This window comes from Felis catus, chromosome D2 (assembly GCF_018350175.1).
Source record: "Felis catus isolate Fca126 chromosome D2, F.catus_Fca126_mat1.0, whole genome shotgun sequence".
NCBI lineage: Eukaryota > Metazoa > Chordata > Mammalia > Carnivora > Felidae > Felis > Felis catus.
Genome location: NC_058378.1, coordinates 87584515 through 87599047, shown reverse-complemented (window position 1 = coordinate 87599047; position 14533 = coordinate 87584515). Strand labels below are relative to the sequence as shown.

The following is a 14533-nucleotide window of genomic DNA, read 5'->3' as shown; positions in this document are numbered from 1 at the left end:
CGGCAGCGGAGAGCTCGGACCACAAACACACGACGCCTGGGTCTTGGACGTGGCGGGGAACGCGAGGCCCAGGAAGACGCCTGTGGGGCTGGGCGGGTTGTCACCACCCCTACCCAGGGTCAGCCAGCGCGGCTCTGAGCTTCCAGCCCCAGGTACGCCTCGCACGGTCCCGCCCCTTCCGTCGAGGCCCCGCCTGCTCCGCTCCAGGCCCCGCCCCTTCCGTCGAGGCCCCGCCCCCCGCTCCAGACACCGCGAGCATGGTGGTGCTGAAGGGCGTCCCGGCGCTGCTGTCCCCCGAGCTGCTCTACGCCCTGGCGCGGATGGGGCACGGAGACGAGATCGGTGAGCGCGGCGGGGACAGGGCCTCGGGGGCCCCCACCCTTGGAAGAAGCCGGGCAGGTGGCCCGGCCCAGGCTGTGGCCCGGCCAGGAGACGACGACTCCCGCTTCCAGGGAAGGGTGGTGGGGGCATTGCATGGGCCGCCCCATCCGACTTCCCAGTAGGACACTCCCTCCTTCCCCGTCCCGCGTCCTTTAGGAAACTGAGGCCCAGGCGGTGGCCCAAGCCCCTGCCCCGACTTTGGTTGGTCCCAGAAGGTCACGAGGACAGCGACCCTTGCTCCAGGCAGGGCTGTGTCCGGGAGGCCCGGCCCCTCCATCAGCCTGGCTTTTGGGGGTGGGGGGGGCGGCCAAGTTCCCAGCTCTGGCCTCAGGCCCGGTGTGCTGTCTCCAGACCCCTTCCCAGACGGCCCCCGAAGGGTCACACCAATTTGTTTGCGGCGCTTTATCTTTTCCTGGGGCCGTGGGCCTCGGACGGGGGCAGCTTCTCAGGACGGGGCGCCCCTGCTGGGTGGAGGCCGCGGGTCCAAAATCCGCCCTCGTCCTGGAAACACCTGCAGTTTCTACACCACTGGGAAACTCCCTGTCCCCTCCCCCCACCTCTGATGGGAGGGGTCGGAGAGGGCAGTGAGCCTGTGACCCGAGGTCTGCGCCCACCCACGAAGTTGGAAGATGGGCTGCGCAGACCCAAGGACCCACCAAGGGATGTCTAATCAGGTTGGATGGCTGTTCAGTTTTTGCAGACGTGAACTTCCCCACCTCCTCCATATGCAGGTGTGGCCCAGAGGAGATCCGTGCCGACGGTGAGTTGGCCACCTCTGACAGGGTGGATGGGCAGTCGTCCCTGCTCTGGGCTCCCCAAGTGTGGCAGCTCTGTCCCCATCCCCACTCATTCCCCAAGCACCCACCAGTGAGCCAGGAAATCCCGGTACCAGGACCCTCTTCAACCCCAACCCCAGAGATGACCCTGGGTCTCCTGCTCCATCTAAGACACCACTTGGTAACTTCATGCAAGTGGGGAAACTGAGGCCCAGAGCCTCATCGGCTGGCTGAGCACTAGTACACCCAGGTCGGGTGTTCACTAGAAATCCCAGTACTAGTGGCCTGGCCTCACGGGCTCCAGGTGCCCACGTGCTCTGTTTCTAAGACCCTCTGACCCTAAGGGGTGGGCAGGAGGCTTGACTTGGAGAGTCCTGGAACCAGATCCCCAAGGTGATAGAGATAGCAGAGTTGTACCGAGAGTAAGGTCTGGGCAGGGGGGATAAGAGCAGCAGCGTCCTGTCCTACCTGGGCTGGCACTGGGCTCAAACTGGGCATGGCTGTTTCCCCGCCCTCGGCGATGCCGTGAGGGGGACATGACTCTCCGTGGAGAGGCGAGGTCACTGAGGCACAGAGACGTGAAATGTGGGCTAACCCCTCCCCCGCCCCGCCCCGGACAACGCAGGCCAGTGGTCTGAGGCATGTTCAGTGGGCTGCCAGCTCCAGACCCAGTGGCCTTGGCTTCCACTCCCTGCTGACAGAGATGAGCCAGCTGTGCCTCAGTTTACACCATGAGCCAGATGACCCAAGGAGGATGGGCCGTGGGAAAGGCCAAATGCTGGGAGGCAAGGAGCAGCCAAGCCTCCAAGCGACGCACACACCCTGCGTGTTAGTGGAAACTAGCAGTTAGGGGTCGGAGCCAGGCTTGCAGACAAGTCAGCCACCAAGAAGAGCAGAGAAGACGGCAAAAGGAAGTGCTCTCGGGGTTTCTCACCAGCAGTTTCTGTATTTCCCAGTTTTGTACGACGCGCACGAGTTCTTTAACCATCAGGACCCAATTCTACGGGAGAACTGGGGCCGTGGGCACAGCCTCTTCCCAGGCCCCACTGTGCTCACCACAGGATAAGAGTGGCAACCCAGGGGTCATGTCAGGGGACTTCTGGGCTCAGGGAAGTGGCCCAGGTGCCCTTCCTGATAGATGACTTTGAGGTCACCACCAATAACCTGTGTAGTGCAGTGAAGGGGGACGGGCAGGGCAGGCCCAGAGCCAGGATGGTCACAGGGCGGGGAGATGCCAGTGTGGCCCCAATAAGTGTCCCCAGGCGGGCAGCACGTGCCTGCAGGGCCTTCTCTGTCCTGGGCCCAAGTGCATTCTTGCTGGCCAGCTGAGTGAGGCCCAGGGGGAACGGTGTGGACAGGCCAACAGGGCAGGTGGCACCATCGGCAGCCAGGTGGGAGAGGGCTGGAGTCTCAGGCTGGCACTGTGCCCTCAGGCCTGGGCATCCCGCAGCTCCTGGAGGCCGTGCTGAAGCTGCTGCCCCTGGACACCTACGTAGAGAGCCCGGTGAGTGCCTTTTCCACTTGCTTTCTTCTTTGTCAGATCTCAGGGGGCCCACTTGCCTTGAGTGGGGAGGAATGTGTCCCCAAAGGGCTCTGACCCTGAATGGAGGACCCCTGAACTGTCACCCAGTGTGGGGGCCTGGTAGCACCCAGGGCAACCAGACAGACCGCGAAGCTGACCCCTCTGTGCCTAGGCTGCTGTCATGGACCTGGTGCCCAGCGACAGGACGAAGGGCCTTCAGACCCCAGTGTGGAGGAGCTACCAGTCCATCCTGTCCGGGGCTGGCTGCACGGTGAGACTGCGGCCCCACCAGGAAAGCTTCACCTCCTTGGAGGCCAGGAGGAGCACAAGACCGAGGCCCCAAATTCCATGCTACAGTTGTCTCAGCACTTGCCTTCCCTCCACAGAAGAGTGACCCTGGGGATGTGGCTGTGCCCTGCCTCAGGATCCTGACCTGGCTTCGCCTAGGGTCCCTCCCCCATGCCAGCCTGTCTGAGCGGAGCCAGGGGGAAGTGGGGTGCCCCGGCCCCTGTCTTGTGGTCAGAGGCCTGGCCAATGCCGTGTGTCACCCCCACATTGTGAGGGGGTGGGCTTGTCCTCCAAGGACCACCCGCTGGCAGGTGTGTTGGGCAGGACCCACCTGAGGAGAGGATGCTTGGGGCTTCTGTCCTGGGCAGGCACCCTCCTGCCCTCAGGCCAGCTCCAAGGGACACAAGGGCCCCAGGCAGGTGGCCACCACAGCCCCCCATGCTCCTGCCCGTCCAGCCCTCACAGCTCAGAGGCCAAGCATCCTTGGGACCCCAGCAAGGAGAGCCAGAGAAATGAACCTCAGAGCAGCCATGTGACCTCATGCCCCTGCTACCTGCTTGGGCCCTTGAGGGTTTCTGAGCAAGGTCCCTCGACCATGACATTTTGCCTTCCAGGACACCCTGGCGAAGATAGAGAGGTTTGAGTTTTATGCGCGGGCCAAGAAGGCTTTTGCTGTTGTAGCAACTGGGTGAGTTCTGGCCAGGCCCATGGGGTCCTGCTGGTCCTGCTGGGTCTGGGCCATGCTGGGCCCTCCTCCCCACTCCAGAGCCCCCCCTACCCTCTGCTCAGCCCTGCCCTGACTGAGACTGGATGCCCCACTGGGAATATGACTGCCAAGGGATTTGCCTGATGACCGGTCCCTGGATTAGTCTAGCGCCTGGGGTGAAGGTGGGCCAGGTGGGTGGCAGAACAGCGGGCCCCAGCCTGGTGCTCAGCTCACTTCCTTATGCAGGGAGACAGCCCTCTACGGAAACCTCATCCTCAAGAAGGGGGTGCTGGCCCCCGACGCCCTCTGCTAGGCCTGGCGAAGACCACAGGGCCCAGGAGGAAATCTGGATCTCTGAGCCAGACGACAGACGAGCTGGCCCCGCTCTGGAGCACCCAGACTGCAGCCAACCGGGAGCCCCGGGGGGCCAGGCCAGTCCTGGGAGGGGCCTGGGACTGGGATGCACCCAATTTATGAAAATGTCAGAAACCGTAGTGGTTTGTCAGTGTCCAGAGGCCTCAACAACAGCCCCACCCTCACAAAGACTTGTTTGGTTCTAAGCACCAGGGAAGCCATTGGCTCCGTGGAGTGCCCATCCCTCCGTCGCCTTTGCTGCCTCCTCAGGTGGGAGGTGAGGCCTCCGTCCCCCCTGTAGTTTGAGACAAGAGCTCACACAGGTGGAGTGGAGACTGTGTGGGGGGCCGTGACTATGCAAGAGGCCTGGAGGTGGGTGGAGCCGCTGCCCAGGTGGCCCTGAGTGGGGAGACATGTGGGTGGCCCTGGAGAGGACCAGGCGGGCAGGTGTCAGCACCTGGTCTGGATGCTCCGGGAAGTGGTGGCGGGGGTGGGGGGGGTGGGGCACGTCTGTTGTTCTCTGTTCTCTGTCTCCAGTGGTTGAGTGCCTACTGAATACGCAGCAGCCTGAACCATCCTGGGAAGTGGGCGGGTGAGGGGTAAAGGACAGGAGAACGCCCCTGGCCCAGCAGGCAAAGGGCCAGCCGGCCCGAAGCAACGTGGAGGAGGAGGCTGTCGTGGCTTCAGCATGAGGCTTGGGTTGGGCCTCGGGGTGGGAGGCATCCTGCCACCACTGCCCTGGACCCCAGGGTCTCCCCAAACCCTCTCCTTTCCCTCCAGACCTCTTTCAGCCATGTGTGTGCAGGAATTGGCATGACCAGGGGCCCTCCGGCCTCAGAGGCTGGGGAAGGGTCCCTGCTTACGACCAGGAGCTGGTGTCCACATGTCGAGGAGAATCCAGAGGGCAGGCAAGCCCACCGGGCTGCAGATCTGAGGCTCTACCTGAAGGGACCCTGCTCTGGGCCAGTTACTGCCAGGGCTTAACCTCAGACCCCTGACCCCACGGCCACTTCTAGCCACACGAAGGCTTTTCTTTAAACAGCTTTATTGAGACTTAACTGACAGAGTAAATTGTACACATGTAAAGTGTACAGTCAAATGCCCTGGGATATTATCCACTCTTGACAGGCCTCTTGCCTCTGCCAGTGTCTCCTGTCCTGAGGCTTGCACACCTCAACTGCACGCTCCCAAATCCCCAGCTCACCCGCCTCCTGGTGCCCTCAGCCACATGGCTGTGCCTCTGGGTTGGAGGAAATGCCCGTGAGGAACCTTGGCTCCAGTAGTGCTGGAGAGAGATTTGGCCACAAACGCCACCCTGGGCTGCCTGGGGCTGTGGCCACCACTGACCTGGGATCTGAGCTGGGCACCAGTCCCCAACTGCCCACACCCAAGCTGCTTGGAGATGGCTGTCCCCGACCTGGCAGGGGAGGGACCTGAGGGACTGTGAACCCTCCTGTATGCCATGCAGGATTCACTTCTGGGCCCCCCCCCCCCCCGCCACCACACACACACACACACACACACACACACGTGGGTCTGGGGTGACCCAGACCCATGCAAGGTGCACAGAGGTGAGGCTGAAACTCACTCTGTCCTGTTAGGGCAGGACCTTGAACAGGTCGCTATCCAGTGTGGGGTCTTCTCAGTGGTAACATGGGGATGACGATGCCAGGCGGTGAGACGTGAGCCGCCAGGCAGAGCATCAGGATGAAGGCCACCATTCAAGTCCTCAGAGGCACTTAGGACCCACGGAAGGACACAGGGAGCTCTGGGGCTTGTGAGGTCACCTTGGACAAGCCCATCATCCCCAGAGCAGCCGGGTGCCTCGGAATTGAGAGCTTGGTGGCCTCTGCCTGGCGCTTCCTTCTGTCTCAACCACTGGGGCGGCTCAGGCTGGGGGCAGAGGGCACTGAATGCTTCCCTCTCACTGCAGGGGCATGATCACCACACAGAAACTGCACGCACAAACGGCGCATATTCGTCGTGTGAAATAACTAGTGAGCCTGTCCCTGTGGCTGCCACGTCGGGCCGTGCTGGGGGGCTGGGCACCTCACACAGCGTCAGGCAGGCGTGCAGAGGAGGAGCCCTGGGGTCTGGGCCCAAGCCCTGCTCCCCTCATCTGTCCTCCCTCATGTTCTCCAGGGCCCACCTGTGGGGGGCTGACTGGTCCCAACTGCTGACCTCTGCCATGCCCTTGGCCCTATCCCAACATACAAGGAGGAGGCCTGAGAGGAGATCGTTCCAGGAGCCTGGGTGCTGGGTTGGGGGAGCCTCGGGGGCCTCTGAACGTGTAAGGACAAACCTATGGCCCCAGGAGGACACAGGCCCCTTTCTCCCAGAGCAGGCTAGGACCATGGTCACTGTTCCTGAAGACGCGTGGGATCCACATCTGCAAGGTTTATTTTTCCAGTTGGGGTGGGGTCAGGGGTCAGGAGTCGTCCCTGGGGTGGTAGATGTGGTCTCGATCCTCCTCTGGCCCCTGAAGCTCCTGGTGAGGTGGCAGTGACCAAGAACGGAGCCCTGCCTCAGCCTGGGCCTCCTCGGGCGGTGGGTGGTACAGGCCATCACGGTCAGGCTCCGGGTCCCAGCTGGGCAGCCCCATGAGCTCGTCATCCCTTCCCAGAGAAGGGACGCCCCAGGGCCTAGGAGCACAGCTGGGTCAGGTCCGCAGGTGCCACAGGAAGCAGCCAGCCAGCCCCAGTGAGGGCGCCCACCACCCTACAAGCAGCCTGGGGGCTCTGGGGATGAGACCTGGTGGGAATCTGTTCCCCCACCAGGGTCCCTGGTGGCTCTGTCCCATCACTCGCCAGAGGCCCCGGGGCCCCAGTGCCCAGGACAAGCATCGCCATCCCTCTCCCCCTCCCCACCCAAGAGCTATGACCAGGCGGTCCCCATGGGACCCAGACCTGAAGGGTAGGCATCCTCGCCACATGCCTAAGCTGCAGGGGGCCCCAGAAGGTTGCAGCGTCCCCAAGGGTGTCCCTGAGAAAACATCCTGGCCCAACACAGATGCTGCCCCGGCCACAGCCCTGGGCCATGGAGACCCAGAGAGTTTGGGCAGGAGTCCCCACCAGTCAGATGTCAGGCACTGTATCCTCTGGCCTGGCAAGGTGTGGCCCCGGGAGAGAAACCAGCCGAGGTTGCCTCGTGTGGATGCAGGGAAGCAATCATGGCTTAGAAGTGGCTCTGTCTGAGGCCACAGCCCTGGGGGGTGAGGGGATAGCCACCCTAGGGGATCAGCCTAGAGCCCGCAGACCCTGTACTCTGCTCGGTTTCTGACAGATCCCATGGGGTCCCATGCTGGCTGGAGCATTGCCTCCTCCTGAAAGGTGCTGGGCAGGGTTTCCCCTCCATCCACCAATGCCCTTAGCTTGGGGCCAGGGCCCAGAAGGGGCAACAGCAGGGAAAAGCACAAGGGTCGCTGGGGACACTCACTCCTCTGTGTCCTGCTCAGGGGCCCCAACTTTGCCTTTGGTCTTGATGAGGACCTGGAAGGAAAGGATCACAGGTGTGGGCTTCGTGCAGTCCACAAGGGGTCCAAGGTCAGGGGACACCTGGACAGAGATGACTCCAAGGCCCCTTGGACCGCACCTGCCAACTCCACCCCCTGCCCCGCCTCCTCCAGGGAATGGATGGAGGCCATGTGGTTACTGGAGAGACAGGACAACCCCTGGGGCTGCATCTGGAACCCCCCCCCCCAATCCCCGGCTGATGGCTGGAGGAAGGAGTCCAGTTCCTCTTGGCCCAGCCCTCTTGTGGAGGCCAGGGGAGTGTATGAAACAGGTGACCCTGTGGAGACCAGCTGTCACTTGCCAGGAAGGGTTGGACCTTCCCAGGTGTGCAAGTCTGAGTAGTCTCGACCCAAGGCGGGGGGGGAGGGGGGCGGGGGGGGGAGGGGGGGCGGGGGGGGGGAGACACAGCACAGAGCGCATCTGAGCAGCGATGCCCAGGACAGAGGATGTGCCCTGGGGTCACAGTGCCAGTGAGCGTCACCTAGGGCCCCTCCTCTGCCTGGGTCACTTAGGCATCACTGAGCCTTGCCTCTCAGACCCCGCAGAGGGGCACGCTCCCCCTCATCCTTAGGGTCCCTCCCGGTGCCCGCAGGGCCACCCTGCACAGAGACCTGCAGTCACATTAATGCCCTGCCTTCTCTGTCAAAGGCCAGCTTGGTGCCCTTTCTTCACATTCCTTGCTCATGGGGCAGGGGCTGGGCAGAGCAGCCCACACATACCTGGGGCTTGGAAGCCGAGCCTGCCTCCCCCAGCAGCAGAGCCGCCAGGCTGGCAACCAGGAGGAGCCTGAAGGGACCAGAGAGGAGAGTGAGAGGTAGGCCGGGGCTGTTCCTCTAGACAGGACAGCCAGGTGGGTGGCCTGGTGTCACTGGCAATGTGGGTCCCAGCCAGGGAGGCCTGGGGCCAGGTTCACAGGTAGTTTATTATCTCCCCATCTCACAGCCCAAGGACACACAGGCACAAAGAGGTGGGATGGCCACAGGCCCACACCTGCCCCCAGGCCCCCTCAGACCGGGCACCACTGCACCCCATGTTCTGGACGGACCCCACGCTACTGGCCCCGGCCACCAGGTGGACCCTTCAGCTCCCAGCCTCTGTGCTGGTGGCTGCACATGGAACCACATGCACCTCTTGGCCAGGGAGCGGTGTGCGCTCACAGCATCCTCTGCTTAGGTGCCGGGGAGCTAGGACTTGGGGCGAGGCTCTGGGAGCGCTCAGTGCTCATGGGACCCCTGAAGCTATGCGCCGTGGCTCCCTCAGGCCCCCCCAGGTCAGAGCTGTGGGTGCACAGTGGTGCCGGTACTGGGCAGGAAGCCCAGGAGGAGGCAGGTGGGATGGGGCACTCTGCCCGGACACATTCAGCCTGACCCCGAGGGAGGCCAGGATGGCCACCAGGGCAGAGGAGGTCAAGGATCAAGCCCCAAGCAGGGAGTCCGAGGAGCAGCGGCCAAAGATAAGAGACACAAAGGAACACACGCAGGACAGGTGATCCATGAACCCAACAGCAAAGGTCCTGGAAGCCTTATCCAAGATGAGCAGGAGAACAGGGGGTGAGAGACTGGCGCAGTGAGTGTGTGCCCGTGTGTGTGCGTGTGTGGATGGTGGGAGGGTGTGGTGTGTGTGTGGATGGTGTGTGTGGATGTGCATGTGGATGGTGGGAGGGTGTGATGTGTTCGTGCGGTGTGTGGTACATGGGGGGGTGTGTGTGGGGGTTGTGCATTTATGAGCGTGTGTGTGTGTGTGTTGTTAAAAAACAAGACAACAGGCCCAGACTGGAATCGCTCACGCTAAGCCCCGCGTCACCAACCCGAGGCCTAACGACAGGTTAGGCTCCCCCAGAAATGGATCCTTTCAGCAGTGAGGCGGGAACCGCCTGGCCCGCGCCGAGTAGGTCATCTGATCGGCCCCCACCGTCCCCTGAAAAAGAGCGACCCACCAACCCGCCTTTTGCTACTGTAACCTGCTCGTCCGCCTCTAAGTTTTCCATCGCGTCCGGCCCGTCGAGCGCCTTCCTGTCTGCCGGGTGGGACGCCGCCCAATTCTAACTGATTTTGCTCAAATAAACTCAAAATGCTTCATATGCCTCAGTCTATCTTCTAACAGGCTGTGTGTACACAGGGCTCTTCCTGGTGCTCTGGGAAGGTTTCCTTCTGTCTATGCAGCTGGCGGGGTGACAGGCTGGGCGGGGCTGGGAAGGGCCAGGGAGCTCGGGGTCAGCAGGGGCATCAGATCAAGGCTTCCTACAAGCTGCCTGCCCCTGTAGCCCCAGACTCCATCCCCACAAAGACCTTTGCTTCTCCGAGTGGCTCAGCACTTTGGGGCTGAGGCACACCTCGGGAGCCAAAGGGCAGGGGTCCCCAGGCAGAGGCCAGCTCCAGTGCTGGGCAGGGGCTGAACTGGTTGCCTGCGCCTACGTGTCTGGGCGCCACACCCACCACCATGCTGTCCAGCTGAGTCAGGGAAAGGACTTCACAGGACAGGACACGGCGGGGTCCAGGGAGTGGGGACGGCAGCGGTGAGCATGGGGCGTCCTGGCTTTGGGGCCCCCATCCTCTGTCCAGGAAGACAGCTCTGGACCCCAGCCTTAACCCAGCGGCCCACCTCTCTGCAAGGAGGCATGGCCTCAGGTTCAAGCTAGGGTCCCAAGGAGAACCCCGCCCCAGAACAGAAGGGCAAGGGGAGGGCTCTGGCTGAGAGGAGGAAGAAAGGGGTCCCCCACAGGAGCAACAGAGCCTCTGACCCCAGGGCCCGGCACACACCCAGCTGCCAGGCTGACATTCCCTCAGGGTAGCATCTGACCCCTGCCCTCAGCCCTGCCAGCCTCCAGCCTCCTTTTCTTGACCCAACCCTCCCTTTTGGGCAGTCACAGACGTGCTGCCTCCTACCTCCCACCTCCAGGGTGGCTCTTGGGTCAGGGGACACCCCAAGGGACAGGTGTGCTCACAGGGGTGGCCCTCAAATCGGGTGCCCGGACGCAGACAGCAGATGGGCCACAATCTCGGCTGGCTCTGGAGGGAGGGCTTGACACCCTGGGGGCTGCAGCCACCACTGGCCTGAGGACAGAGCCGAGCCTTCCTCCCCCCGCCCCCGACCCTCTCCCCTGGAACCAGCCTGAGTGGCTGCACAGCAGAGCCCCAGGATCGGGTGGCAGGTCTGGCCTCAGAGGGATTGGGCATTACCTCCTCATGCCGCAGTCCCCTTCTCAGCGTAGAGGGTGCTCTCGGGGACCTGTAGTCCCAGATCCACGTAGACAGTAACTCAGACACTGGGCCCGCGCCTCCCCACCCACGTTTCTCAGGGTTTTATGGCCCCCATGTAGGCGTGTCTGGACAGAGGTCAGAGACCAGGGTTCCCAACTGCACCGGTGACTGGGTGCGCCCAGCTGGCTCCCTGCGACCTGTCAGTCCTGTGGCCTTCCCACCACCCACTTCAGGGCAGATCTGACACAGCTCCGCCTCCCACACCAGCCCCCACCCTGGAGTCTGCGTCTTCCTGCCCACTCCTCCTGGCCTGGCCACCCACCAACAAAATGTCCTGACGTTGCAGGCCCGAGCTGCGCGACCCGGGGGCAATGGACCCAAAACTGGGCTGACTAGTTGGCTGGAAGCTGGAAAAGCATCCCAGCAAACCCCGCCCCAGCCCTACGGGCACTCTGGGCACAGGCCTCCCCCGGAGCTGACTTTGCCCAAAGACACGCACAAGGGGTGGGGCTTCCCACAAGTCAGAGTGAGGACCGTTAAAACCAACCACGTCAGGGCTCTGGAACCTGACCTGTGGCACAGGAGCAATTGAGAAGTGGGTGCTCCAGCAAGCTGCTGAGCCCTGGGTATGAGCGGAGGGCGCCAGCGGCCTCGCAGGGGGCTGCAGCGCCCTGACCCTGGGGCGCCGTGCCACACACCAGAAGGAAGCAGCGCACAGGTTTAGTGCAAGGGAATCACTGAATGAACCAACAACAGCCATCTGCGGAGGAAATACCAGAATCCAAGGTGGTTACCCTATACAATCTGAGACAGCCAGTTGTTTTTAAACAAATGGACTTGACGTTTTGAGTAATTTTAAGGTTAGAGAAAAATCTAACAGAAAGTACAAGTCCCATGGGGCGCCTGGGTGGTGCAGTCGGTTGGGCGTCGACTCCAGTTCAGGTCATGATCTCACGGTTCGTGAGTTTGAGCCCCGTGTGGGGCTCTGTGCTGACAGCTTGGAGCCTGGAGCGTATTTCGGATTCTGCGTCTCCCTTTCTTTTTTTTAATTATGTCTTTATTTTTAATCTTTATTTTTGAGAGAGAGAGAGACAGAATGTGAGTGGGGGAGGGGCAGAGAGGGAGACCCAGAGTCCGAGGCAGGCTCCAGGCTCCAAGCTGTCAGCACAGAGCCCGACACGGGGCTCGAACTCGAAATTATCACCCAGGCGTCCCTCTGTGTTTCCCTTTCTATCTGCCCCTCCCCTGCTCACGCTCTGTCTCTTTATCCTTCAAAAATAAATAAAACGTTAAAAAAATTTTTAAGAAAGTAGAGTCCCCACACAGCCTGTGCTGTTCACCCATGTCTCCCCCACAATTAATATCTTGCATTAGTATGGCACATGTGTGACACTGATGAGCCAATTAAAACACATATTTTGGGGGAACCTGGGTGGCTCAGTCGGTTAAGCATCCAACTTCAGCTCAGGTCATGATCTCAAGACTAATGAGTTGGAGCCCCTCGTCGGGCTCTGTGCTGACAACTCAGAGCCTGGAGCCTGCTTCGGATTCTGTGTCTCCCTCTCTCTGCCCGTACTCTGTCTCTCTCTGTCTCTCAAAAATAAATAACAAACACTAAAAAAAATTTTACAAAACACGTATTTTTCAACCAAAAATCCGAAGGCAAAGAAGCAAGAAATGTGTGGCCAGTATTTAGGGGAAAGGGGGTGACAGAAAGTCTCTCTGAATGGACCCAGACACTGGATGAGTGGACAAAACAATGAGTGGAAACCAGGCTTAAAGAATTAAAGGAACATTTGATGAAAATGTCTTAAGTAATTTTAATAAACCGAATTTTTTAAAGAATCAAGTGGAGATTCTGGAATTAAAAAACACAATAACTAAAACTTAAAAATTCACTGGAAGGTTTAGTAGAAGACACATTTAAGTATTTAATATCTTTAAGTCTGATCAACTGTCAAAGACAGATCAATAGAAATTATCCGACCTGAAGAGACCAAAAAAAGGAGAAAAATGAACAGCATCCCAGAGACCTGTGAGACCACAATGTCAAGCACATGCATACACACCGTTCACGCATGCACACATGCACACGGGTACCCTACGCGCACACACCATGTATACACACACGTATCTCATACACACGTGCAGCGTGCATACATGCAGACACACACACACATGCACATGTATATACACACCAGACGTACATATACATACAGATACATTCCCAGAAGAAGAGGAAGGAGAGAAAGGGGCAGAAAGAATATTTCAACACACGACGGCAGAAACATTCCAAACCTGATGAAATGCATTTACCGTAGATCCAATAAGCTCAGTGAGCCCCAAATAGGATACAAAGACACAGCTCAACTGTTGAAATCTAAAGACTGAGCAAGTCTTGAAAACAGCAAGAGAGGGGTACCTGGGGCGCTCAGTAGGTCAAGTGTCCGACTCCGGTTCCGGTCATGATCTCGCAGTTTGTGGGTTCGAGCCCCCCATCGGGCTCTGTGCTGACAGCTCGGAGCCTGGAGCCTGTTTCAGATTCTGTGTCTCCTTCACTGCCCCTCCCCTGCTCACGCTCTGTCTCTGTCTCTCAAAAATAAACAAATGTTAAAAAAAAATTTAAAGGGGCGCCTGGGTGGCTCAGTCGGTTAAGCGGCTGACTTCGGCTCGGGTCGTGATCTCGCGGTCCGTGAGTTCGAGCCCCACGTCGGGCTCTGTGCTGACAGCTCAGAGCCTGGAGCCTGTTTCAGATTCTGTGTCTCCCTCTCTCTGACCCTCCCCCATTCATGCTCTGTCTTTCTCTGTCTCAAAGATAAATAAACGTTAAAAAAAAATTTTTTTTTAATTTAAAAAAATATATAGAAAGCAGCGAGAGAAAAGCACCCCCAGAAGAGCACCCGCAATCAGACCCACAGCTGACCTCCTCCTGGAGACGTTAGGGACCCGCGGGCGGGGGTCCCAGAGGGAGCTGCAGCCCTTTGGTGTGACCGCGCAGGAGAGGAGAGCGCTCCAGGCTAGCGCCACCCTGAGTCCACAGGCAGCTGAAGACGTTACAAGGAAAACTAGGCACTACGATTCCTCATGAACATTGACAAAAATTCTTAATAAAATATTAAAACACACAAAAAGGAATTTATTTTAGGAACGCAAAATTGATTTAATATTCACAAATCAATTGATATGTTACACTGTACTGATAGAACAAAGAACACATGGTCATTTTAATAGATGCAGAAAAATAATCTGACAGAATCCAAATCCATAAGTGATAAAAACTTCCAACTAGGAAGATGTCGGACAGTGAACATCGCATTTCAGTGAAAGACGGTGGGTGGCTTTCTCCTTAAGAACAGGAATAAGGCAAACATGTCCACTCTCACCATTTTTTAGCGCTGTCCTGTCGATTCCTTTTTTTTTTTTTAATGTTTATTTATTTTTGAGAGAGACAGAGACAGAATGCGAGTGGGTTAGGGGCAGAGAGAGAGGGAGACATAGAAGCAGAAGCAGGTTCCAGGCTCCGAGCTGTCAGCACAGAGCCCGGCGCGGGGCTAGAACTCACGAGCTGTGAGATCATGAGTTGAGCCAAAGTCGGACGCTCAACAGACTGAGCCACCCAGGCGCCCCTGTCCTGTCAATTTCAAGCAGCACAACCCGGCAAGAAGAAGGAAATTATGCTTGAATTGGAAAGGAGAAATAAAGCTGTCTCTATTGCAGATGATGTGACTCCGTATTTAGAAAGTTCTAAGGAATACAAAAAAAAATTAGTAGAAATAAGTAAATGAATTTAATAA

The 14533-nt window shown here is 59.2% G+C and overlaps 2 protein-coding genes across 2 annotated transcripts; one reads left to right on the top strand and one right to left on the bottom strand.

The window, feature by feature from the left end:
* Positions 1 to 189: 189 nt before the first annotated feature.
* On the top strand, positions 190 to 5130 carry FUOM (fucose mutarotase). Its single transcript, XM_003994526.6, has 6 exons — positions 190 to 342; positions 1073 to 1141; positions 2591 to 2661; positions 2852 to 2950; positions 3582 to 3655; positions 3920 to 5130. Exons 1-6 carry the CDS (start codon positions 258 to 260, stop codon positions 3984 to 3986), a joined length of 465 nt encoding a protein of 154 aa, XP_003994575.2. The 5' UTR covers positions 190 to 257; the 3' UTR covers positions 3987 to 5130.
* Positions 5131 to 6409: 1279 nt separating this feature from the next.
* Positions 6410 to 10978, bottom strand: PRAP1 (proline rich acidic protein 1). The gene is made up of 4 exons (XM_019814041.3): positions 10719 to 10978; positions 8259 to 8325; positions 7463 to 7515; positions 6410 to 6669 (listed from the first exon to the last, which is right to left on the bottom strand). The coding sequence occupies exons 1-4, from the start codon at positions 10724 to 10726 to the stop codon at positions 6456 to 6458; spliced, it is 342 nt and encodes a 113-aa protein (XP_019669600.1). The 5' UTR covers positions 10727 to 10978; the 3' UTR covers positions 6410 to 6455.
* Positions 10979 to 14533: the final 3555 nt, after the last annotated feature.

What these genes read in the sequence shown, in the direction of transcription:
- FUOM (XM_003994526.6), top strand. Translation starts at nt 258, where the DNA reads ATGGTGGTGCTGAAGGGCGTCCCGGCGCTGCTGTCCCCCGAGCTGCTC. An exon ending in AGAGGAGATCCGTGCCGACG is followed by an intron (nt 1,142 to 2,590) that starts GTGAGTTGGCCA and finishes CTGTGCCCTCAG; the next exon opens with GCCTGGGCATCCCGCAGCTC. An exon ending in TGTCCGGGGCTGGCTGCACG is followed by an intron (nt 2,951 to 3,581) that starts GTGAGACTGCGG and finishes TTTGCCTTCCAG; the next exon opens with GACACCCTGGCGAAGATAGA.
- PRAP1 (XM_019814041.3), bottom strand. An exon ending in GCTCGGCTTCCAAGCCCCAG is followed by an intron (nt 7,516 to 8,258) that starts GTATGTGTGGGC and finishes CTTTCCTTCCAG; the next exon opens with GTCCTCATCAAGACCAAAGG. An exon ending in CCTGAGCAGGACACAGAGGA is followed by an intron (nt 6,670 to 7,462) that starts GTGAGTGTCCCC and finishes CTGTGCTCCTAG; the next exon opens with GCCCTGGGGCGTCCCTTCTC.